The 23,422-nt window shown below is 41.7% G+C and overlaps 1 protein-coding gene across 13 annotated transcripts in view; it reads left to right on the plus strand.

Annotated features, from left to right (window-relative positions):
- Tnrc6b (trinucleotide repeat containing adaptor 6B) overlaps positions 1–23,422 on the plus strand; it is a 205,858-nt gene that overhangs the window by 179,105 nt on the left and 3,331 nt on the right. For all 13 annotated transcript variants that reach the window (XM_076911659.1, XM_076911660.1, XM_076911653.1 and 10 more), the window contains 10 exons: positions 1,395–1,526; positions 1,808–1,906; positions 2,040–2,238; positions 10,807–10,944; positions 14,011–14,187; positions 15,349–15,495; positions 15,734–15,829; positions 20,030–20,254; positions 20,670–20,740; positions 23,234–23,373. In XM_076911659.1, coding sequence (XP_076767774.1) covers positions 1,395–1,526; positions 1,808–1,906; positions 2,040–2,238; positions 10,807–10,944; positions 14,011–14,187; positions 15,349–15,495; positions 15,734–15,829; positions 20,030–20,254; positions 20,670–20,740; positions 23,234–23,373 — 1,424 coding nt within the window. The remainder of the gene's footprint in view (positions 1–1,394; positions 1,527–1,807; positions 1,907–2,039; positions 2,239–10,806; positions 10,945–14,010; positions 14,188–15,348; positions 15,496–15,733; positions 15,830–20,029; positions 20,255–20,669; positions 20,741–23,233; positions 23,374–23,422) is intronic.

Genomic DNA, 23,422 nt, shown 5'->3' on the forward strand with positions numbered 1-23,422 from the left:
GATAAATGTAAGAGACCAATTTGCATGGGTTCAATATTACCATGTGGGGGATGGAAGCAGGATAGAGTCTCGGTGATGGAGTGCTTGCATGTCACTGATTCCTCCTCACTGCAAACGTAAAATAGCTGGTTCTTATTGGTACTAAGCTTGTCATTAAATAGTTAGAATGTGCTCACTAGTCAAATAGACCACCTGAGGCTTTGTTAGAGAAAGTCAGGCATTGACAAAGTGCTTAGCAGTGACCACGTCCATTTGGTGTTAGACTCAACTAGAAAATGACTTTCTGTTCTTGGTTCTGTGTTGGGAAGCAGGTAGAGGTTGCAGAATCAGTTGTGTTAGCCTGAGGATGAGGGACTAGGGAATTCTGGTCTTCTATCCTGTGACATATCTTATGTGATGTAAGAACAAATACTTAGGAAATGCACTTCTAAGTGTTGGTATTGATTAACTCAAATGTCTCAAAGAATGCATTGAGCTTTCTGTTGACTGGTTTAATTGGTTAGTTACTTTCTATTATTCCTGTTTGAGGGATAGACAAAGAAAATTTTAAAAGGTTAAATAAGGTATTTGTTCTGAGTCACACAGGTCAGAAATGATAGAGATTGAGATACATGCCTAAGCATGTAAATTAGTTTTATTTATTTTTTAAATGGGAACTCTATATATTGCCAGAATGGCCCAGAATTCCAGAGCCCAATAGATATGTCTGCTTCCCAAGAACTTGTGTCAAGGCATGTATTACCTCACCTCATTAACACTAAGTAAGCTCTTAACTCCTGTGCTATGTGGAGAGGGTTATGGTTGTTCTCTGTGACCCAACTGATACCACCACCAAGGATAAAAAGTATCACCACAACTACCCGGCCTTTAGTCCCCAGCACTTAGGAGGCAGAGGCTGGAGGATCTCTGTGAGTTTGAGGCCATACAAGGCTACATAGTAATACCCTGTCTCCACCTCCAAACAAAAACCATACATGCATACATGCATACGTATTACAAAAACCATACATGCATACATGCATACGTATTACATGAGTGTTTTCTAGTACGTATGTATTAGCTCTAAGCAGTTTAGCATATCTTGTTGCATGGCATGTTTCCAATAATGATCTCTCAACTAGACAGAAGCCAATCTTGTCTTTTTTTTTTTTTTTAAGATTTTTTTCTTGATTTAAAGTTTCATAATTTTTATTGCAGGAAATTAGAAAGTCTTAGAATTAAAAGGTTCTTATTGGCCTCACAGCCCAGAGCTAGAGCCATTATCACACTCTGAAGTAGTTTTTGCAGATAGTTTAAGAAAATGGCAGTGCTCGCTTTAGAGACATCAAATCTTTTCATGGGGGAGGGGGATGTTTTAATAAGTTCTAAGGATTTTCTCTCTGTCTTCTGGCTAGGTTTCTGCCTCAATGCTCAAGCAGTTCCCTAACAGTGGCCTGAATCCAGGTCTCTTTAATGTGGGGCCCCAGTTGTCTCCTCAACAAATTGCCATGCTGAGCCAGCTTCCACAGATTCCCCAGTTTCAGTTGGTAAGTAGCATGTTTCTTCCTGTTGCTGAAAAGGTTATTTGCTTCTCTTTTCCTTTGCATTAATTTCCTTCTTTTTGTCACTTGATGTTCAAATTTTTATACAGATGATTAATTATGATTAAGAGTTGATATATCAGTTTGCCTGAAGGTAACCTTAACTGTAGACCAAGAACTTGGTTATAGATGCTTTTGACACACTGACCTGCCCTGTAGCATGCAGTCTCTCCATGTCAGTCTTAGGAAGCTATGGTTTCCTAAGACTATTTCCTATTGTTTTATAGGCATGTCAGCTTCTCCTGCAGCAGCAGCAGCAACAGCAGCAGTTGCTACAGAACCAGAGAAAGATTTCTCAAGCAGTGCGCCAGCAGCAAGAACAGCAGGTGTGTGGGTGGAGAAAATTCCCCTATTGCTCCGGGTGAGAAACACCTTTTGGCTTAACAGCTGATTTGGGATCCTGACTTATCATCTGTCTGTTTCTCTTGGGTCCTTTCTTAATGGATGCTGCACCCTCAGCTGGCAAGAATGGTGAGCGCTCTCCAGCAGCAGCAGCAACAACAGCAACAGCAGCAGCAGCAGAGGCAGCCTAGCATGAAGCATTCACCTTCTCATCCTGTTGGTCCTAAGCCACATTTGGATAACATGGTACCCAATGCGCTGAATGTGGGGCTCCCAGACCTTCCGACCAAAGGGCCAATCCCTGGATATGGTTCTGGTATGTTCTGTGTGGTGGGAAGTACTTAGTATAAAGTCTGCTTGTCAAGTCCTGTAGTCATGTTTGACTTTGCCTTACTCTCTTTTTCTTTTCTTTCTTCTTTTCTTTTCTTTTTTCTTTTTTCTTTTTTTTTTTTTTTTCTTTTTCTTTTTTTTTTTTTTTAAGATTTATTTATTTTATTTGAGTACACTGTTGCTCTCTTCAGACACACCAGAAGAGGGCATCAGATCCCATTACAGATGGTTGTGAGCCACCATGTGGTGTCTGGGAATTGAACTCAGGACCTCTGGAAGAGAAGTCAGTGCTTTTAACCATTGAGCCATCTCTTCAGCTCCCATTTCTTTTTAATGTTATTTATTTTCTTATTAAAAATAAGTTCTGAAGTTGGCAGTGGTGGCACATACCTCTAATTCTAGCACTTTGGAAGCAGAGGCGGGCAAATTTCTGTACATTTGAGGCCAAGCCTGGTCTACAGAGTAAGTTCCAGGACAGTCAGGGCTACACAGAGAAATACTGTCTTGAAACAATTTTTAAAAATATATTTTTATTTTATATGTTTTGCCAGTATGTATGTCTGTGCACCACATATGTGCAGTGCCCTAGAAAAGTGTTGGATGCCTTAGAACTGAAGTTACAAATAGTTATTAGCTACCATGTGGGTGCTGAAAATCAAACTGTGGTCCTCTGGAAGATAATCAGGGGTATTAAGTGCTAAGCCATCTCTTCATCCCCCTATCCCCTCTATTTTTATAGTAGATAATTACATGCCTGTAATCCTAGAGAAATACAGTCCTTGGCACTCACTGGTCACCTAGTGTAGCATAATCTGTAAGCTGCAAGCCAGTGAGAGACCCTGTCCTTAAAACAAAAAAGAAACAAGGTTGGTATCTCCTAAGAAACAATACCAAAGGTTGATCCCTGACCCCCACATAATAACACACATGTGAATATGCATGTAATCATACATAGCTTGTACACATGTACTCAAGCCAATTGAAATTTCCTCTGAGTGCTGTACATAGCTGAGGTTGTATCTATGAAATTATATACAAGTTTAAGTGGTTTACTTCACTAATAAACCTACCTTCTCAATGTGAACTAAAAGTTTAAGGACAAATCTTTTTAAAGGTAGGTGGGGCACATGTAAGGAAAATTTTTGACATTGAAAAATTTTTTTGCCCAGTAAATTTTTTCTTTAGAAGTGGGCAACATGCTGTAAGCAAAGTTCAGTCAGTAAGACAACAATGATTTAAAAAAAAAAAAAAAAGACGGACAGTGGTGGCACACACCTTTAATTCCAGCTCTCAGGAGCCTGAGGCAGGCAGATGTCTGTGAGTTCAGAACCAGTCTGGTCTTCAGAGTGAGTTCTAGGACAGCCAAAGCTTCACAGAGAAACCCTATCTTGAAATAAATGAGATACCCTAGCATGAAAGAGAGGGAGAGGGAGAGGGAGAGGGAGAGGGAGAGGGAGAGGGAGAGGGAGAGGGAGAGGGAGAGAGAGGAGGGGGAGAGGGAGAGGGAGAGGGAGAGGGAGAGAGGGGGGAGAGAGAGAGGGAGGGAGGGAGGGAGGGAGGGAGGGAGGGAGGGAGGAGAAGGAGGAGAAGGAGGAGAAGGAGAAGGTACGTACATGTGTATGTAAGTACATAGGTAGAAAGAATAGTTTTGTTAGTGGCATATGCCTGTGATCTCAGTGCTTTGGAAACTGAGCCAAGAATATTGCAAATTCAAATGAGCTGCATGGCAAGATGCTAGGTTGGTTGGTTGGTTGGTTGGTTGGTTGGTTGGTTGGTTAGTTGTTTCTTTGATGACTTCAGAATTAATTTTGGTAAAGAAGATGCTAATCTATATAAAAAAGAATGAGGAGACATGAGATTTCTGTTCCTGGGCCAGTCCTTGACTGAACAGGTGGCTGTTTTCTGCCCTGACCCACTAGGCATTCCAGCTAGTGCTAGGAAGTAGTAAAGATGGGGTTGTCTTAGGTCCTGGGAGTCTGAGCTTTCACTAGCTGTCTTCTTAGAGATGGATGACCTGAGAACTGACTTAAACTCAGAATATCCTCTCTGGACTAGAAGTGACAGAGCAAACACACAAAGCCTGGTTTCCGTCCCCAGTGCTGGGGGAAATACCTTTCTTCCATCTGACATAGGACAGGCCCTTTGCTGTGCTTGCCTATCCTGCCATCTTCTCTGGATTATGGAAGGCCAGTGTGGCCAGTAGAGGAAGCCTCCCTTAAGAACTTGAGAAAGTCCACTCCTGATTCTATAAAGGATGAAGCTTGCTGGCAGATGCTGGTTACTGTGAATGTAAAGGTTAAACTTTTTTTTTTTTTTTGGTTTATCGAGACAGGGTTTCTCTGTATAGCCCTGGCTGTCCTGGAACTCATTCTATAGACCAGGCTAGCCTCAAACTCAAAAATCTACCTGCCTCTGCCTCCCAAGTGCTGGGATTAAAGGCATGCACCACCATTGCCCGGCTGGGGATAGACTTTTGAGACAGCATGCAAACACAAAATAGGACATCTTGTCCTTTTGCCTCCCCTGTCTGTTTTGTTTTGGGTTTTGGTTATTGATAGACCAGGCTATCCTCAAACTCCCAGCGATTCACCTGCCTTTGTCTCCTGAGTATTGGGATTAAAAGTAACTGCTGCCACCTACTTTTCCCTTGTCAGAAAGTACAAGGGAAAGTTAAAGGTGGCTTTTTCATATTTCAATGCATGTTCTCACTATTTGTCCATACTCACTTCAAATGCATATCACTACTTGGGAAGAAAACAGATTTCCATGGCCAGGGTACTTTAGCTTGGTGAACCCGATACTTTTACATGTGTAAGTAAAGAATATATCACACATGGCTGGGATGTAGCTTCATGGTAGATTTGCCTACTCAAGGTTCTGGGTTCATCTTCAGTAGCAGGCAGAAAGAAAGGCAGCAAGCAAGGCATGTCTATAATCATAGCATCCAAGAAAAGTGACAGAGGGATTACAGCCAGTTGAAGGGTATCCTGGTCTTCATGTCAACTTCCAGGTCAGCCAGAGCTACATAGATAGACCTTGTCTCAAAAAGGAAAGGAAAAGAAAAGAGAAAGGAAAACTAGAATGTCAGACAACCCTTGGTAGACAAAACAATCCTGTGATTTCATCATGTAAAGCCCAGAAATTAGATCCAGGAAAATCAGGAATTTGAAGTCATCCTTGAATACATGAAACCCTGTCTCCAAAAATAAATAAATGGATGGATGGATAGATAGATAGATAAATGCAAGTTTACTCCATGATGGTCATCATAACATCTTCAATATTTGCTGTCTGCTAAGAAGTGATATGTGTTGGTGATGATCCTATTCATTTTTAACAGCATATACCTTTTCTTATTTAAACACAATTTTTCCATTATTTTGTTTGTGGGTTTTACCTGAATACATATCTGCACATCATACCATATGTTCACAATTCCTCTGGAGACCAAAAGAAAATACTGGAACCCCTAGAATTGGAGCTACAGATAGTTGTGAGCTACCATATAGGTGCTGGGAATTGAACCCAGGTCCTCTGCAAGAGCAGCCAGTGTTCCTACCTACTGAGCCATGGCTTCAAGCCTAAACACAAAAATGTTTTCACAGTGTCTTGCTAGGTAATTATATTATTTGTGATTGTTTTGCTGATTCCTAATTGTTTATAAATACTAAGATCAGAGTTCACCAGACTAAAACACATTTTCATTTACTATAATTTTTTGATTTGGATTCTATTCCTGTTAATGTTCTTGAGAGGCAGGATCTCATTAAACTCAGTGTGTATACCAGGCTGGTCTCCAACTCACAAGAGATCTCTGCCTCCCAAGTGCTGAGATTAAAGGTCTACACCACACCTGATCTATTTCTGTTTCTTAAATAATAAATGTGTTTTATGACAAGCCTTACTACTTCACCTAGAACTTGTTCTATAGCTTACTAACCTTGAACTCGATCCTGCCTCAGTGTCTCTGTTGTTGCGTGATATCACTGTGCCTGATGCCTGCCTGTTCCGAGTAATGTACTAGGCCTGCAACATAGGATTTTACTGAAAATACCTTTTAAATATAATACAGGGCTTGAGTTTTTATAAAAATATTAAATATAATGGTAAAGATCACAAAAACTGCTGAGCATGGTGATGCGTGCCTCTGATACCAGCCTGGTGTATCTAGCAAGCTCCAGGACAGCCAGGACGACAGAGAGAACTAACAAAATAATGACACAGATGCTTCAGTTTTTCTGATGCTGAGCATTTTCAATTATATGCAGAATACTTCTGCATGAAAGGGTAACAAGAATGATGTTTCTTAGTATGTCTTCATACTGTATGTCTGGTTTTTGTTGTTCTGGGTTTGTTGGTTGTTGTTTGTAAGTAATAGGGTCCTACTAAGTAGCCTGTCCTAGAACTTTATATAGACCAGACAGTCCTTGAACTCACAAGAGATCTGCCAGCCTCTGGCTCCCAAATCCTGGGATTAAAAGCATGAGCCATCACATTGTTTCTAAATAAGCCTCTTTTATTGTGTTTTCTTAAAATGTCTCAAATGGCAAGCCAGCTATAGTGGCACCCACTTGTCATCCCAGCACTCTGGAGATAGAAACAGGAGGATCAGGAACTACATGAGATTCTTTTTCCAAAACAAAAAGTAGGGAGATGGCTCAGCACGTAAAGGCACTTGCCACCACTAATGCTCTGAGTGTAACCACTGTCTGACTCAGATGGTACAAGGAGATACTCGACTCCTACAGCCTATCTGAGCACATGCATGCCAAGGTGTGCAGGGACTCACACACAACGAATGAGTCCATGAATGATGGCTGTTCAACTAATCCTCACTGCTTATTCTAAAATAGTTTCTTCTTTTTTTTTTTTTTTTTTTTTTTTTTTTTTTTTTTTTTTTTTGATTTATTTATTATATGTGATTACACTATTGCTATCTTCAGACACACCAGAAGAGGGCATCGGATCCCATGACAGATGATTGTGAGCCACTATGTGGTTGCTGGGACTTGAACTCAGGACCTCTGGAAGAGCAGTCAGTGCTCTTAGCTGCTGAGCCATCTCTCCAGCCCTCTAAAATAGTTTCTAATTCTCTCCTTTTAGCAAAATTTAAGATACACCTATTTGAATTTGGGGGTGATAATGACCCATCTGCAGTTTGTGTTTCAGTGTCACTGTCCAGAGGGAAGAGAAGAATGATGTTCTGACAAGACTCCTCTTCCCATCTACTTACTTAAAGGATTTTTAAAAATAGGAGTAGACTGGTATATCCAGGGAAACAAAGCCACTCACTCACCTACTAGAAAAACATTTTCAGTGGATCTGGTGGCTTATGCCTGTAGTCCCAGCAGTAGTGCTCAAAGCCAGCCTGGCCAGCCATATCCACACAGCAAGACCCCGTCTCAGAACAGCACCACCACCCCCATCCCCCGCAAAAAAAAAAAAAAAAAAAAAAAAATGGTTTCTAAGTAAAATTCCCTCCTTATGTTTCAGATTTATCTAATTTTATTTAAATGTTTATTTAATGTATTGTTAATATTAAACTATTTTAATATTTATATAGTAAGCCCATCAAAGAGTAGAGCTGTGTATATGAAAATTATAAAGCTAAAAGTATGGCCAACAAGATGGCGAAGTGACTAGAAGTGATGCCACCATGTCTGGCAATCTGAGTTTGTCCCTGGGACCTACAAAGTGACAGGACAGACTCAGTCAGGTGTCTCTGTCTCTCTCTCTCTCTCTCTCTCTCTCTCTCTCTCTCTCTCTCTCTGTGTGTGTGTGTCTCCCTCTCCTCCCTCCCTTCCTATATCACAGACACACATATACTTTCTCTGTCTAACTAATTTTATAATTTTTAAATTTTTAATGAACGCATAGAAATTTGTGTCCATAGTAGAATAATTGTATCAAATATCAGATGTGGCACAGTTGTGTTAGGGTTCACCTTATGGATAACAGTTTCTCTTACCATTATTATGAAATAGTGGTTTTTTTCTATGTGTTCATCTTCAGTATAAGTGGCTTCACCCAAGGCCTCACACTTGCAGCAGATACTCTCACTTTCTGATCTATAGTGAACTGAATGGAGAAGCTGAGAACGGGGGCGGGGGGGGGGGTGAAGACACAGTTAGCTTAAGGAGAAGTTAATTTGGGAGAATATCCTCCAGAGTAAATACCAAGTGGTAGTGGTGAAATGCTATGGGCAGTGGCAGGAAGGGATGATTCTGGCAGAAAAAGATACAGTAGGTAAAGGGTTGTATTTGCAAGGATGACAAGAAGTAAATGGCATATTACAGTGAAATGAGCCCCAGGCAAGAAATGGACCAGGTCTTATCTCCATTGTACCTTGGTCTCTAATTGTACCTTGGTTGTCTAATCAGAGACAGGCTTGAATTAGACTATTTATAAATATTCATCAAGTTGAACTCAGTGGCTTCTTTGACTGGGATTAAGACTGTATGAGTTGGAGAATCAGAAGAAAAGCTACCATGGACTGAGGAGGTTTGGTTTTGATGAGCGTTCACAAGTAGGTAGAGGTCACTAGTGATGAGGTCCCCTGAGTGCAGCCCTTAGGGCATACCACTTACTACATGACAGACAGCAAGAGGAGTCTTTACCAGTGTCTTCGTGCCTTAGCACTCCCAACAAGCACTGTGCTGTGGACTCCATGCAGCCCCCAACATGCCTGTTTTCATTAAGCTTTCCTCTTACAGTCTTGGGTTAGAGGGTGGACCTTCCCAGGGCGTGTATCTCCTGTTCTTACTCTGTGATGTCATTGTGCTGACACTCTGTCCTCATATCTCCAGTGAAACAAATGTCCTCTTTAAGCTTCGTTCGATCTGCTCAGTTCTTCCCCTTCTTTCAGATTTGTGATTTATAACTCTTCATTTTCTACACTTGATGAGTCACAGAAAAACTCAACAGCTTAAGTTAAATAATATTAATTTGCTGAGTTTGAGAGACATTTTAGAACAACTTCGAAGAAAATGATTGTGTGAGGACAGCCTCCTTCTCTCCTTACCAGTCCTTGTGTCTTTTGTCATCTTTGCCAAAAGCCATGCTTTCATTAGCCCTCGGGTGCTACCTTAGCTGCTTTCCTTTCAGAGGCAGACATATCATGTGCAAGGAGCCACAAGGACTCCCAGACAGCCCTCCGCCTCCCAATGCCCTGTTCTCCAGTCTCACTTTTCACTGTTGAAGATGACTTTGGCTGATTGCTTTCTAATCTTCAGGCTGGAGAGATGGCTCACAGTGTGGGCTGCTCTTACAGAGCACCCACAACCACCAACACTTCAGCTTCAGTTCTCATGCACTTTTCTGGCCCGTGCAGGCACTTATACCCACACACAGATAAATGCAGTTAAAAAAAAAATTTAAAGCTCAATTCTACTTACCACCCTTACATTCCAACCAAGCAGTTGGGCTAGTAATTTCAATTATAAATGTGTGGAGAAACAGGTTTCTTCATAGAAATAAGTAACATTTTAGATGAAGGGAAAGAAAATATCAGGTTTCCCGCCCCCCTCCCCGGTCTGTGCATGAGTAAAACTAAGCCAAGCAGTAGAATAAACCCTCAGGGGAAGAAGACCATGACATGGGCCTCAGTAGGACTTGGATCAGTAGAGCTTGAGGGAGATCCAGTCTAAGGCATCATTTTACACTAGGAGAGCAAGTGGCAACAGCTGGGTTCTGGTCTGGCTGGAGCCCCAAAGCCTGTTGACTGAGGGGGAGTGGGGACTACTGTTTGGCCCTGCTCACCCACAGTCTGTGATGGAAGCCCCCTTCCAGACTCCTGTGGTTGTGTAGACCCATTTTGTTGGTTAGCTTTAATCTGCAGCTTACCTGTTTTAAGAGTTCATTTGAAAACTGCATTATAACCCAGTGGAGAACAGGTGACTGGCCTTGTGAGACTGTGCTGGGAAGTCTCTTGAGTTGTATGTGGCTTTTAGTTCTCTGGTGCTCCATAGTGGGAGAGCCTGACTCTCGGGGCCTTCTTGAGGCTCACAGCACTGTGAATTCAGATTCATTCTCATTCTCTCTCTCTCTCTCTCTCTCTCTCTCTCTCTCTCTCTCTCTTTCTCTCTCTCTCTCTGCAGGCAGGGAAACATTGGAGTATCATCAGTGGGCTTCTTGCCATTCTTTAGGCACAGCTGAATGTCATGAGTCAGACCTTGTACTGGTTTCTAAGCCCTAGATGGTGAGGTTCCTTTGTGTAGCCTTTCCTCCCACTGGAATCCTTAACAATTTACTCTCCCATGTTGGTATCAGATGTGGTCGTAGAGTGGTTGAATCCCCCCAACTGTCTGCCACAAATGTTTGCTCAGAAAAATGTGGGTATAGGTACGCACTAAGATGAACCTAATTAGATGACCCATTTTCATACCATTAAAAAAAGAGACAACAAAGTTTTTAATACAGAAGGACCCAAAATTAGAGTTTTGAACCAAGTGGCTGTTTCTGTATAGAGACCATGCCAAAAGGCATTCTTGGGTTCTTCCTGGGGTACTTAGTTTCTAATATAAGAAACATATACACATTTGTGATCTCTTTGCAGGCTTCAGCTCTGGCGCCATGGACTATGGTATGGTTGGTAGCAAGGAGGCTGGGACTGAGTCTCGCTTCAAGCAATGGACCTCCATGATGGAAGCGCTGCCATCTGTGGCCACACAAGAAGCCACCATGCACAAAAACGGTGAGAGAGCAGCTTCATGTTAGTAGCAGAATCTTCTGATCCCTACTCAGGCCTTGAGTATCCTGCATATTTTGTTGGCTTTTGTATGTGTGTTTGTGTTTCCTTTTTGAGTCTGGGTCTTTCTCTGTATTCTAGGCTGGCCTGGAACTCCCAGAAATCTGCTACCTTTGCCTCCACAGTGCAGACATTAAAGGCATGTCCCACCACACTTTTAAGGCAATATCTCGGGCAGGCTTAGTGTGTAATCACTCAGGAAGCAGGGGCAGGTAGAGAGCTCTGTGAGTTCAAGTTAAGCAAATTCCAGACCAACATAAAGAGACCCTGTCTCCCCAAAAAAGTTATTTAGTTAAGTAAAAGAATAATTGTAGTGTCTTGAAGCCCATGTTGCCTTGAACACAGAAAGTTCTGTTGCCTTTATCTCCTGTGTCCTGAGATTAACAGTGTATACCACCATGCCTTCTTTTATGATTTTTTTAACTCTTATATGTATACATATTTTTGTGTATATGTCTGTGCACCACATGCATCCAGTACCTCAGAGGCCAAGAGAGGGTGTTGGATTGCTGAGAACTGCAATTAAGCACCATGTGGGTGCTGGGAATCAAACCTATGTCCTATAGAAGAGCAGCCAGTGCTGTTAACTACTAAGCCGTCTTTCTAGCCCTCCCTTTTGTGAATTTTTTTTTTAAGCACAAATCTTTAGTTTTTGGTGATGAGTCTCTTGGTATTTTCTCTAAGTTTTATGATCATGTATTAGAGGAGGTTTGTCTTACCATTCATACTTCAAGCATTTAAAAGGTTCTAATTAAGGATGGCATGATGTCCCACTGACTGTGAGATTGAGAATAGTTAGGAATTTGCGCACCCATAAGATTAAAACCCTATTTAAGTGTCTTAAGAGACAGAATCCTCTTGCTAAGGTTGTGGTTGGTTGCTTGGTTCATTTGGTTCATTTGGTTTGGTTTTCTGAGACAGAGTTTGTATGAATTTGTGGTCTGTGCTAATCTCAAATTCCTGACTTTGTGCTTTTTGGGACCTCAGAGATTAGTATTAGATTTTTAAAAGCTCCTGTCCTGTGCTTGTAAGTTGAAAACCAGCATAAGCTATACATAGTTCAAGGTTGTATTGGGAGACATAGTGAAACCCAGTCTCAGAAAAAGAAGAAAGTAAAGTCTCCCTAAGGTTCAAAAGATGGCTAGTAGATGAGAATTCATAAGGTTTGAACTTTCTCCAGAGCCCCTGTTCTTTGTGAATTAATGTTTCTCCAGACAGCATCTGAGTCATGGTGTGAGTGTGGATTAGCCTTGCCTATCCATAATTTCCTTTAAGAGCTTTCCATTTCCCTAGAAAACAAATGTAAAGTCTAGACCTTCTTTCACCCTTCAATGCAATGTTTGTTTCATTTGTCAATATTTCACTTGGATTCAGAGTTGTCTTCATGACAGTCAATACAGATAAGTGTCTGGTGTTCCTGCTGCAGAGCTCCAGCAGGCTTAGCCCAGCCAGCTCATTCAGTCTACAATCTTTCAGGTTGTTATAAACCCTTTCATAAGCCTTTTATAAACCCTCTTTAATAAGTCCTTTATAAAACCTCTTTAATAACCCCATGCAGAGACTGGGGAAGAAGCTTCCCAGAGCTCTCTGCCTGCCCCACTAAACATGATCAAAATCAAGAATAATTTACTGACATTATAAAGGCTGTTTTGTGGACCGAGTAACCTTAGTCCTGTGTCATCTGTAGCTTTGGGCACTTTTATAGCTCCCTCAGGCTACTGATTTGCCAGGTCTGGATAATAAATACAAAATGGCATACTAAAAGATACCTCAGAGGTACAGTATCCTCTCTCCTCATCAGAGAATACAGGTTATGTTTTCCCCATTTCCTTAGTAATCCCCAAAATAATTGAGCATTTCATTCTGCACTACCTCACTGTGCTGTACCTCAGTGTGAGCCACACTGTCCTCAGAAAAGCAAATGTGCTGTTAGCAGAGGATGGAGACGCTAATAATATTCCCTTAGTCTAAACCAAACAGATTGCTTATTCAGTATTTATATAAGCATTTTAATTTATTGTCCTGCAGATCATTCTATGTGCTCATGATTCACCACCCTAAGACTATGCCAAATGAGTAACAGACTATATGAACTCTATTTTGGAAGTAAGGAAAATAGTCTCCCATAGGTTCCTGAATTTTTACTTAAAGTAAAAAATTATGGCTATTGTTTTTTACTTAATGAATGTTAAGCTTTCAGCTTTTCCTGCATGAAAATGCTTGAAGGAAGTACTGTCAAAGTCATAGGAATACCCCTGGGAACACGGTGACAAAGGATTTTCTGTTCTCTGTCTGTGAGGCCCTGAGCTCAGAAATGCAGAGTTCATTGCTGGCCTGCTGGCAAAGACCTTGGGCAGGAATTCCACCTCATTGCCTTGGAATTTAAAGCAATTGCAGATGGCTTTTTCTCCAGTGGACTCTGCACACCGCCAATTCCAGATAACCCAAGCTCAACCAGCCTTTAAGAGCGCTGGGGTAAGAGGAAGTATCAATAGAAAGATCACTTAAAACTGTCCAAAGCGCTAAATTTGTTCAGTTTTTCCTATTCCTCACTTTTGAGTGATTAGCATAGAAATCACATAGATACTGTGCTTCATACTTTTGTATGTATTTCACTGACTTTATAAGACCATAGGATTTCAGATTGGAAGTGCTTTTCTAGAATGAGAACACTCTGAGCTTAGGTGAGAAATGGGGAAGCTCAAGACGGGTGAGCTGAGTCATTATGGTTGTGCTTCTATTAATGATTGCCCCAAGTTCTTCATTCATATGTGTGGATGTTTTTTGGTCTGCTTGTATGTCTGTGCACATGTGCATGTCTAGTCCCCACACAGGTCATAAGAGGGCATCAGACCCCCTGGAACTAGAGTTACAGACAGTTGTGAGCTGCCATGTAGGTGCTGAGAATCAAAACCGGGACTCTCTGAAGAAGAGCCAGTGGTCTTAACTTCTGAGCCATCTATCCAGCCCCCTGGAGCTCTCTCTTAGTCAGTTATTTCTTTCTTTTCTCAGGCGCTATAGTGGCCCCTGGTAAGACCCGAGGAGGTTCACCATACAACCAGTTTGATATAATCCCAGGTGACACACTGGGTGGCCATACGGGTCCTGCTGGTGATAGCTGGTTACCTGCCAAATCTCCACCGACTAATAAAATCGGAAGTAAATCCAGCAATGCCAGTTGGCCTCCAGGTATTGTTCATAAAATGCTTTTCCTATGATAGTTGTTCTCTTACATTCAGGTTCTAAACACACTTCTTGTGCAGCTCAGTACTGAGGAGGCCCCATGCTTTCTTTTCTGCATTTAGTAGTTATTGTCTGATAAAGGTAAGGCACAAATGCTGACATGTGTGCCATGAGAAAAGAAAAGTTCTACAAGAAATGGAGTTAAGGAGAAAGGAGGTCACCTTGTAGTTGGGACTTGCCATTGTCCTGTGTGTAGAATGCCTTGGAACATTAGCTCTTTTAAAGTGGCACTGAATTGATTGACATGCTCATTAGTCAGATATGTCATTTATCTACCCCAGGTACACAGTGACGAGTTCGGTAAGGTCCATCACTTTCTCTCTTCCTTACTCACTCCTTCCCCTGTCCCCTCCCTGTCTCTCTATTGTTTTCACTATAGAAAATTTAATAAAATAAAAATCAGTAATTCTCCTTCTCTTCATATATAATTCTGACATAAATGTATATGACTACATTATATTAGAATGAAATGAAATAATGTCTCTTGTTCATATAATACAATCTTCTCAACACAATTAGAGGAATATCAGTTTGTTAATATTACCACATACCTTTAAATACAGCTTCAGCAGATCAGTAAACACATGATAAGCCTTCATATATAGTCTAGGTTTTCTCACAAATAGTTAAATTATTCCCAACTATCCCCAAAGAGACTGAGAAATAATGGTCACTTCTATTTTGTTTTATTATGTGATTTTGGTAAATACATGATAAAAAAAATTGGGAAAGGTCACTGGTCTCAAACCCATATTTTCTCCCAGTTTTTGGCCTCACTTCATTAGGCAGCAGCTCCTACTTTCCCTTACAACCTGGCTTCCTCTAATAGCTAGAAAATCATTCATGGAGCCATGTATGATCCAGTGCACAACCAGACAGGTGAAGCATAGACAATACGCTAATAGATATGCTACTGACAAGAGTATTTGTTCAGGGTAAACTTTTTATTTCATGATGAAACTCTGATGCATAGTAGATTTCAGTGTTTAAACTTTTCACAGGACCATGTTTTTTCTACTAAATAGTTTAACATAATAACAAAATAAGAAATGTTTAAGCTAATTGTTTTTAACACCCTCCTATTCCTATCATTTCTTCTTGTCTCAGAATTCCAACCAGGAGTGCCATGGAAAGGTATCCAAAATATTGACCCTGAATCTGACCCCTATGTCACCCCAGGAAGTGTTCTGGGGGGTACAACCACATCTCCCATTGTAGATACTGACCACCAACTGCTGCGGGATAACACCACAGGTAAGTGAGTGCTGCGGGCTGCGTGTAACACTGCCCAGTGTTTTCATGGTTGTTCGCCTGTGGCCTTGTTTCTATAATTTAACAAGAAAGTAGAAGCATGTTGCTTTTTATATCTGTATTGTTTGGTTACATTTTGGTTTCCTTCTATTTGAGTTTAAATAAAAATACTCACAAAATTTCCCTGGTTATACTGACATTTGTCTATAATATTTTCTTCTTGTTCTTCATTTGTTACAAGGGTCTAATTCTTCCCTCAACACCTCGCTGCCTTCACCTGGTGCCTGGCCCTACAGTGCCTCTGACAACTCCTTTACCAACGTTCATAGCACTTCAGGTACTCGCTGGTGTTTCTTCTCTTGCTCAGCAGCTGAATGGGAGGTTCCTCTTTATACTGACAGTCACTTTCTAAGGAGTGCCTGTAGAACATGTGAAGAACCTAGGTCAGCACAAATGGGAGCACAGCCTTTCTGTGAGTCAGCATCCACCCAGGGAGCTCCCAGTCTCAGAGATGGGATAGGTAACACAGGACCAGTGGGAATAGAATCTCATATAACTTCAACCAAAGTTCAGAGGGCAGAGCTCATGACCTGATGACCAAATGTTTCTGCTAACTAGCCTGCCAAGAAATCAAGGGCTATTTGAAGAGCCACTTCAACCCATACTAACATTGCAACAACCAGTGGTAGCTTACTTTTCCCCAAAAATCTGACCTAAAGACATAATGACAATAAATGGCAAGAGTAAAAAGGAGGACCTTGGGTAATTTGCCAATAGTACTTGGTGAGTTCCTGTGGTTGGTTGGTTGATTGGGTTTTGCATTTATTTGCTTCTTGAGACTTAAGGAAAAGAAAAGTTAATAGGAGCTAGAAAGATGGCTCAGTGGTAAAATGCCGTGCAGACAAGGAGACCTGAGTTCGGTCCCCATGCCCACATTAAAAAAAAAATCAGGCACATCTGTCCACACCTTTAATCCTAGCACTCAGGAGATGGAGTTAGGTGTAGCTCCATGAGTTTGGGTCTAGCCTGGTCTAGTCTGGTCTACATAGCAAATTCCAAGACAGCCACACATAGTGAAATCCTATCTCAAAAGAAAAAAACTCAGCACTAGTGGCATACAAGTGTAGTGCCAGTGCTGGAGAGGCAGAGACGAGAAGATTCCTGGGCCTTGCTAGCTAGCCAGTTACTCCAGCCAACCAGAGCTACAGGTCAAGGGAGAGACACCTTGATTCCTATTCCTCCCAAGTCCACCCTCTCTCCTTTGCACCACTACCCCCACTCCCCCCCCAAAAAAAATCAAAACAAAACCACCAAATCTAATTTGTGTTGGTCTAGTCATTCATTGGAGCACAGACAATGTGGAAAGCAGCTAAAGGGATGGCTGGTGTTGATTGCTGAGGAGATGGCTGGTATTGATTGCTGGCCTCCGAAAGTACACCCCACAACACTAAGTAAGCACAAACGTGGACACGGTTCACATGCAGGATGAGACTTCTGTGTGGTTTTGGTTTTGTTTTGTCAGGATCTTCCTATGTAACTCTGGCTGGCATGGAACTCACTCTGAGGACCACACTGGCCTTAGACTTAGAGCGATCTTTCTGTCTCTGCCTCCTCAGTGCTGAGATTACATAAAACAAATCCTTAGCTCCCAGCCAATCCTAGTGAGCTAGTGATCTACAGTTCCTTTTTCTAGCTGTTTTCACATCAGTAGTGCAACAATAATGCACACCTACTAAGTGCTTCTATAGGCCAGGCATCATAGTAAACCTTAGGATAAACTCCTACTATGTAGATGGGTTACCCTCATTTAGTAGATAAACTGAAATTCGAAGATCTGGATACTGGGCTGAAGAGATGGCTCAGTGGTTAAGAGCACTGACTGTTGTTCCAGAGGTCCTGAGTTCAATTTCCAGCAACCACATGGTGGCTCACAACCATCTGTAATGGGATCTGATGCCCCCTTCTGTTGTGTCTGAAGACAGCTAAAGTATAATCATATACATAAAACAAGTAAATAAATCTTTAAAAACAAAAACCTGGATTTGAGACAGAGTGATTGTGAATGAATTCCTGGAGGCTGGCCTGGGTTATATAGAAAGACCTTCTGTCAAAACCAAACAAAAATACTGTTAACTGCCTCAGAATTGAGCCTACGTTATAGAGGAAGTGCTTCCAGGGTCTGTTCCAGCACCTTCCTCTGTCATACTTGATAGTAATATGATAGTACTTGATCGTGCTGTTTCCTTGTAAAACTTACTTTGAGGCTGACAGGAATAGCAGCTACTGCACAAACCTGGTGGCCTGAGCTTGAGCTTCAGACTGCACAGAAGGAGAGAACCAAGTCCAAACAGTTCTCCTTTGACCTCCACGCAGCCTGGAGTGCATGCCCACACCTCATGCACACTTGTACATACACACCATGATACAATAACAAAGCAAATACTAAGCTTTTGTCTAACTCTTCCTTTCTTTATCTGATTAAAGAATATTTTTTCTTTCTTTTGATATGGGGGTCTCACGTAGCTCAGGCTAGCCTTACATTCACTGTGTATGGAGCTAGGTGGACCCTTAGCTTCACTGTTCCTGCTTGTACCTCTCGTGCTTACTGTAGGAATGTGCTACAACTAGCTGCAAAGTTGTTGAGAGATCTCATTACCTGGTATCTTCCTTAGGTTGAAGCAGTCTTCTGCCTCAGCCTCACAGCAGCCTTTCCCACACAGGCCTGTGCTGCCTTCTCTGGCACTTTGTTCCCTCATTCCTATAAACGCCCAGGTCCCAGGAATTTTCTTCCTGCGGTTTGACATTGACTTGAGACTTCCCTAGGACTGAACTTTGGGATCCTGAGAACTGCCTTTTCTCCCTAGCTCTGTCCCTTAGTGTTTGTCACTCCCTGGGCCAAGCATATTCAAACCATCAGCGTTTTTCTCCACGTTTCCTCTCTCCCTTACTCCCTGGCCCCCAGGCCCTGTGTCTTAGGGAATATATTTGATAAGCCTATTTTTCATCTCCACTCCTCTTGGTCAATTCTCACCCTAGGTTTGGTTTGGTTTTTGAAGACAAGGTTTCTCTGTGTAGCTCTGCCTGTCTTAGAACTCACTCCGTAGACCAGGCTGGCCTCTAACTCAGAGATCCACCAGTCTCTGCTGGGATAAAGGTGTGGGCCACCTCCACTAGGCTATTGATCTTTTCTTTTTTTCTTTTTTTTTTTTTTTTTTTTGTCATTTTTTTTTGTTTGTGTGGTTTGGGGGTTTTGTGTTTGTGTTTGTTTGGGTGGGGTTGTTGTTTTTGTGCTGAGTCTCATGGAAATCCTACTGCAGCTTGCTCAGCCACAGTATACGTATGGCTTTTTATCTCTCCGCCCCCATGTAAATCCTAAAGGGATGTACTCTTACAAGGAGCATAGACTGAGGCTGGATTTCCTTTTTCTTTCTTTCCTGAGCCTATCCCTTGATGTGCATATGTGCTGTTGCCAAGGTTACCAGTTGTCTCCTATCTGAACCAGAGGCTCCACAAGATAATCACCTATAGTTCTGTCCAGTGACTTAGGCTTAGTAAGCAGTAGTGATCATTTGATGGTTTTTTTAGATGGTTATTTATTGCTGTGTAGATAGATAGATATACAGACAGACAGATAGTGTCTGCATGTATGTCTACTGCATATGTGCCTAGTGCCCACGGATGTCAAAATAGGGTATGGGACCCCCCTGGAGTTGCATTGGTTGTGAGCTACTATGTAGGTGATGGAAATTGAACCTAAATCCTTTGCAAGAGCAAACCAAACCACTAAGCCATTGCTCAAGCCTTATTAGTTATATTTAAAATCGATGTTGGTGTCTAAAGTATCAAGGCACAAGTAATGCATAGTTTTCTAGTAGTTTAGTGTGTGTGTGTGTGTGTGTGTGTGTGTGTGTGTGTACTCAGTGAGCATTTATAGAGTACTCTTGTTCTGTTGGTGTTAACATTCTAACCCTGTCTTTTAGCTTGACCTCTTTTGGAATACTTTCTCCATAAATTTGTCTTCTCTTTCAAGTTGTGTTTACCTGTAAAAGAAGTAGATTAGTTATCTTACTGAATCTTCAATTTACACAATAATATATCAGTTTAGTGTCATTTTAAAATTTTGTATTCAACATGCTCAGAGAACAATTATTTTCATACTGCTGCTCTTAAAATGTATACTTCCTGCTCCTTAAAAAAAAAAACTGAAGCCGGGCAGTGGTGGCGCATGCCTGTAATCCCAGTACTTGGGAGGCAGAGGCAGGCAGATTTCTGAGTTCGAGGCCAGCCTGGTCTACAGAGTGAGTTCCAGGACAGCCAGAACTACACAGAGAAACCCTGTCTCGAAAAAAACAAAAAACAAAACAAAAAAAAAAAAAACTGAAACAAAGTACATGGAGCCCAGGGTTACCTCAGCCTTAGCACTGTGACTTTATAAAATATAAATATACATGTGTTTATATACAGACAAAATTTGTGTCTATTAGTGGACAGATGCCCATCTAACTCTAACTGCTTCCCAACTTTTCTCTTCTCACAGCAAAGTTCCCTGATTACAAATCCACGTGGTCCCCAGATCCCATAGGACACAACCCCACTCATCTCTCCAACAAGATGTGGAAAAACCACATCTCCTCCAGGAACACTACACCGCTGCCCCGCCCACCTCCTGGCCTGACCAACCCCAAACCGGCATCTCCTTGGAGCAGCACAGCACCCCGATCGGTCAGGGGGTGGGGGACACAGGACTCCCGGATTGCCTCGGGTAAGGATGATCTACCATGCAGGAACGGCTGTTTAGCACCATGAGGAGGACATGGAGAGGGCTCAACATGGAGGACTGTGTGGTTGACTGGTAGAGGAAAATCTTTTGACTGAAAAGTTGCAGTAAGTACAGATGAAGGGATCAGAACCCCTCTAGGGCACACGAAGTAAAAATGAGCAATTACAGAGGAAGGCACTGGGAAGGAATACTGTCCCACAAATATGCAAATGAATTCACTGGGGTCAGGGACTAGAAAAGACCTTGAAGGTCAGGATTAGTTTTGTTTTTTTTTTTTAAAAAAGGCATATGGTCTGCATGAAAATGTACCCCTGTGTGGTTCCCTGAGAGTCTTGGTGGTTTGGATATATGTTTGTTTTGTTTTCTCTCTCCCTCATCCTTCTCCTCTTGTCTGCAGCCTCTACCTGGAGTGATGGTGGATCTGTTCGTCCTAGTTACTGGCTGGTTCTTCACAATCTCACTCCACAGGTAACCTTGCTTTCTTGTGGTTTTCTAGATAGGGTTTGATTTTATTTAAAGACAGAGAGAGCTGTACATATTGACACACACCTTTAGTCTCCAGCACTTGAGAGGCAAAGGCAGGTAGATGTCTGAGTTCAAGGCCAGCCCGTTAGCAAGTTCTTAGGGTACATGGGACTCTTGTCTAAAATAAAAGGGAGAGAGACAGAATGGAAGATGTTGGCAGTCGTGAAAGCTCTTTTCTTGTTGGGTTTTTTTTTTTTTTCCATTTGTTTTCGCCCTACCCACTCCAGTGGTTTCTCTGTGGAACCCTGGCTGTCCTAGAACTCATTCTGTAGACCCGGCTAGCCTCAAACTCAGAGAACTGTCTGCCTCTCAAGTGCTGGGATTAAAGGCATTCGCCGCCACTGCCCAGCTATGAAAGCTCATTTATAGGACTAGAGAGATGGTTCAGCAGTTAAGGAAGCTTGCCGATTATCCAGAGCACTCAAGTTTAATTCCCAGCACCCACTTCAGATGTCTAATTAGGAGATCTGATGTTCTCTTCTGGCCTGGATAAAGAAAGCTTATTTATTTCATGGCCACTAGGCCTCATATTCATAGTGATAAGGATGAGAAGATTCTATAAAGCAGTGAGAGTGAGGTCATGTGACCTGCTGATGAGGCAATGTGTTGTTTAGATATGCCCATTAGAATCTGGAACCAAATAGGGTAATGTGTTTTAACCACATAGAAAAAGATGTTCCTGACAAGGGCTTCAAATCGCTCAGTTGGTAAAGTGGCATTGTGAGGTTCTCAGATCTGTAAAATACTAGTATCTGCTAGGAGTCTCTGGGGGCAAATACAGTTTGCTATAAACTTATCTGCCCAGTGAACCTGTTTGTGGCAAGTAAATCACAAGCCTCCTCCTATTTCTAGGCACTGTATACAGGGTTACATAGTCTCTCAAAATAAATAAAAGTTGCAGTTTATTTCCTTAGCTAATAGTTGACTAAACTAAAGAATCATGTGGAGGCAGGAGTGATGCTAGGATCAAACCTGGGGCCTCACACACAGTAAGCAAATACTCTGTGTATGTCTGACCACAGCCCCAGTATGAAAAATCCAACATAATAATGTTCAAAACTATATATGCCTTATTTTTTTAAAAGTTCTCACACTATGTAGTAGTTATAATGTGGTTAGGATGAGAGCCAATAAGAGGTACCCAGTTTTGAAAAGTGCCTGGCATGCTAGCTAACCATTCACTTCTATTCACTCTAAAGTAGTATGCATAAATTACATGTATAATAAAATTAATGTGATCCTGGCTGTGTTTGTATCAAAATAATTGATTCCTTTAAATATTAGAGCTGTTGGGGCTGGAGAGATGATGGCTCAGCAGTTAAGAGCACTGTCTGCTCTTCCAGAGGTCCTGAGTTCAATCCCCAGCAACCACATGGTGGCTCACCACCATATTTAGTGTGATCTGATGCCCTCTTTTGGCATGCAGATGTACATGCAGATAGAGCACTCATAAACATAAAATAAATGAATATTTAGAAAAAAATGTTAGAGTTGCCTTGTAAGTAGACTAGTGTCACTCTGAGTTTAAGTTGTTGGTAGAGCAAAGTGATACATGGGGCAGTGGATTTCCCATCACCAAAAATGTGTTTGAAGACGTCTGTCTCCTGAAAAGTCGTTTGTGCTATAATGATATATTCATGCAGGTGATGTCCCTTACCAACGTGCCAGCAGCATTTTCTTTGGCTTTCAGTGAAGAGCTAACAGGAACTGCTGGCTTCTACTCTTCAGCACCCATTGGTGCTGAGAATGGAACCCTCGTAGGCACTTGCTCCACCACTGGCTAGGAGACATTACACAGCTTTCTAAGTCATTCCCAATTGTAGCATATCTTTTCCAATGAGGTGGACTGAAGTATTGGGGTGGAGGCTTAAATAAATATTTACAATCTTGTTGGAAAATTCACCCAGAATAAATAGGTTTGTTCATATAACTCCTAGATTAGGAAAATTACTCATAATCCCCTACAGCCCTTGGTCAAATGGTTTAGTGAAAAGGAGATGGTAGTAGTCATCCCTTTATATATACATTGTCTGAGGCTGTGACAGTGTTGGAATGAGTAGTTTTTGGACTAGGCCAGTTTTAACTGCCAGGTGTTCAGGGTGCTCTTCTTGTCTAGTCTGTCTCTGAGAGTATTTATTGGGAGGCAGAAAAAATAAAATGTTTGTAATGATGTTGGCAGCTTTGCATGGTAACTTTAATTCTCATTTTCTGCCCCTTTGAGCTCTATAAATAAGCACATACTTGTTCATCTCTCTATTAAAAAAAAAAACAGACCATATATTGGATTTTAGGTTTTTATTTTTAGCTATTTTTATACAGAAACATCTTATTTATAAAATAAGAATAATGGGTCTCAGTCTCGTTCTCTAAATGCGTTAGAATTTACCTTTCCCATGTGTCATCTACGCTTAGCTCACATATGTTCTTACCTCTCAGATTGATGGGTCAACCTTGAGAACGATCTGCATGCAGCATGGCCCACTGCTGACATTCCATCTGAATCTAACCCAGGGCACTGCCCTGATCCGATACAGCACCAAACAAGAGGCAGCCAAGGCCCAGACTGCACTGCACATGTAAGTACTGCATCCAGCATCTAGACAGGCACATGTGATATACAAAGGG

This window comes from Arvicanthis niloticus, chromosome 13, assembly GCF_011762505.2.
Source record: "Arvicanthis niloticus isolate mArvNil1 chromosome 13, mArvNil1.pat.X, whole genome shotgun sequence".
Taxonomy (NCBI): domain Eukaryota; kingdom Metazoa; phylum Chordata; class Mammalia; order Rodentia; family Muridae; genus Arvicanthis; species Arvicanthis niloticus.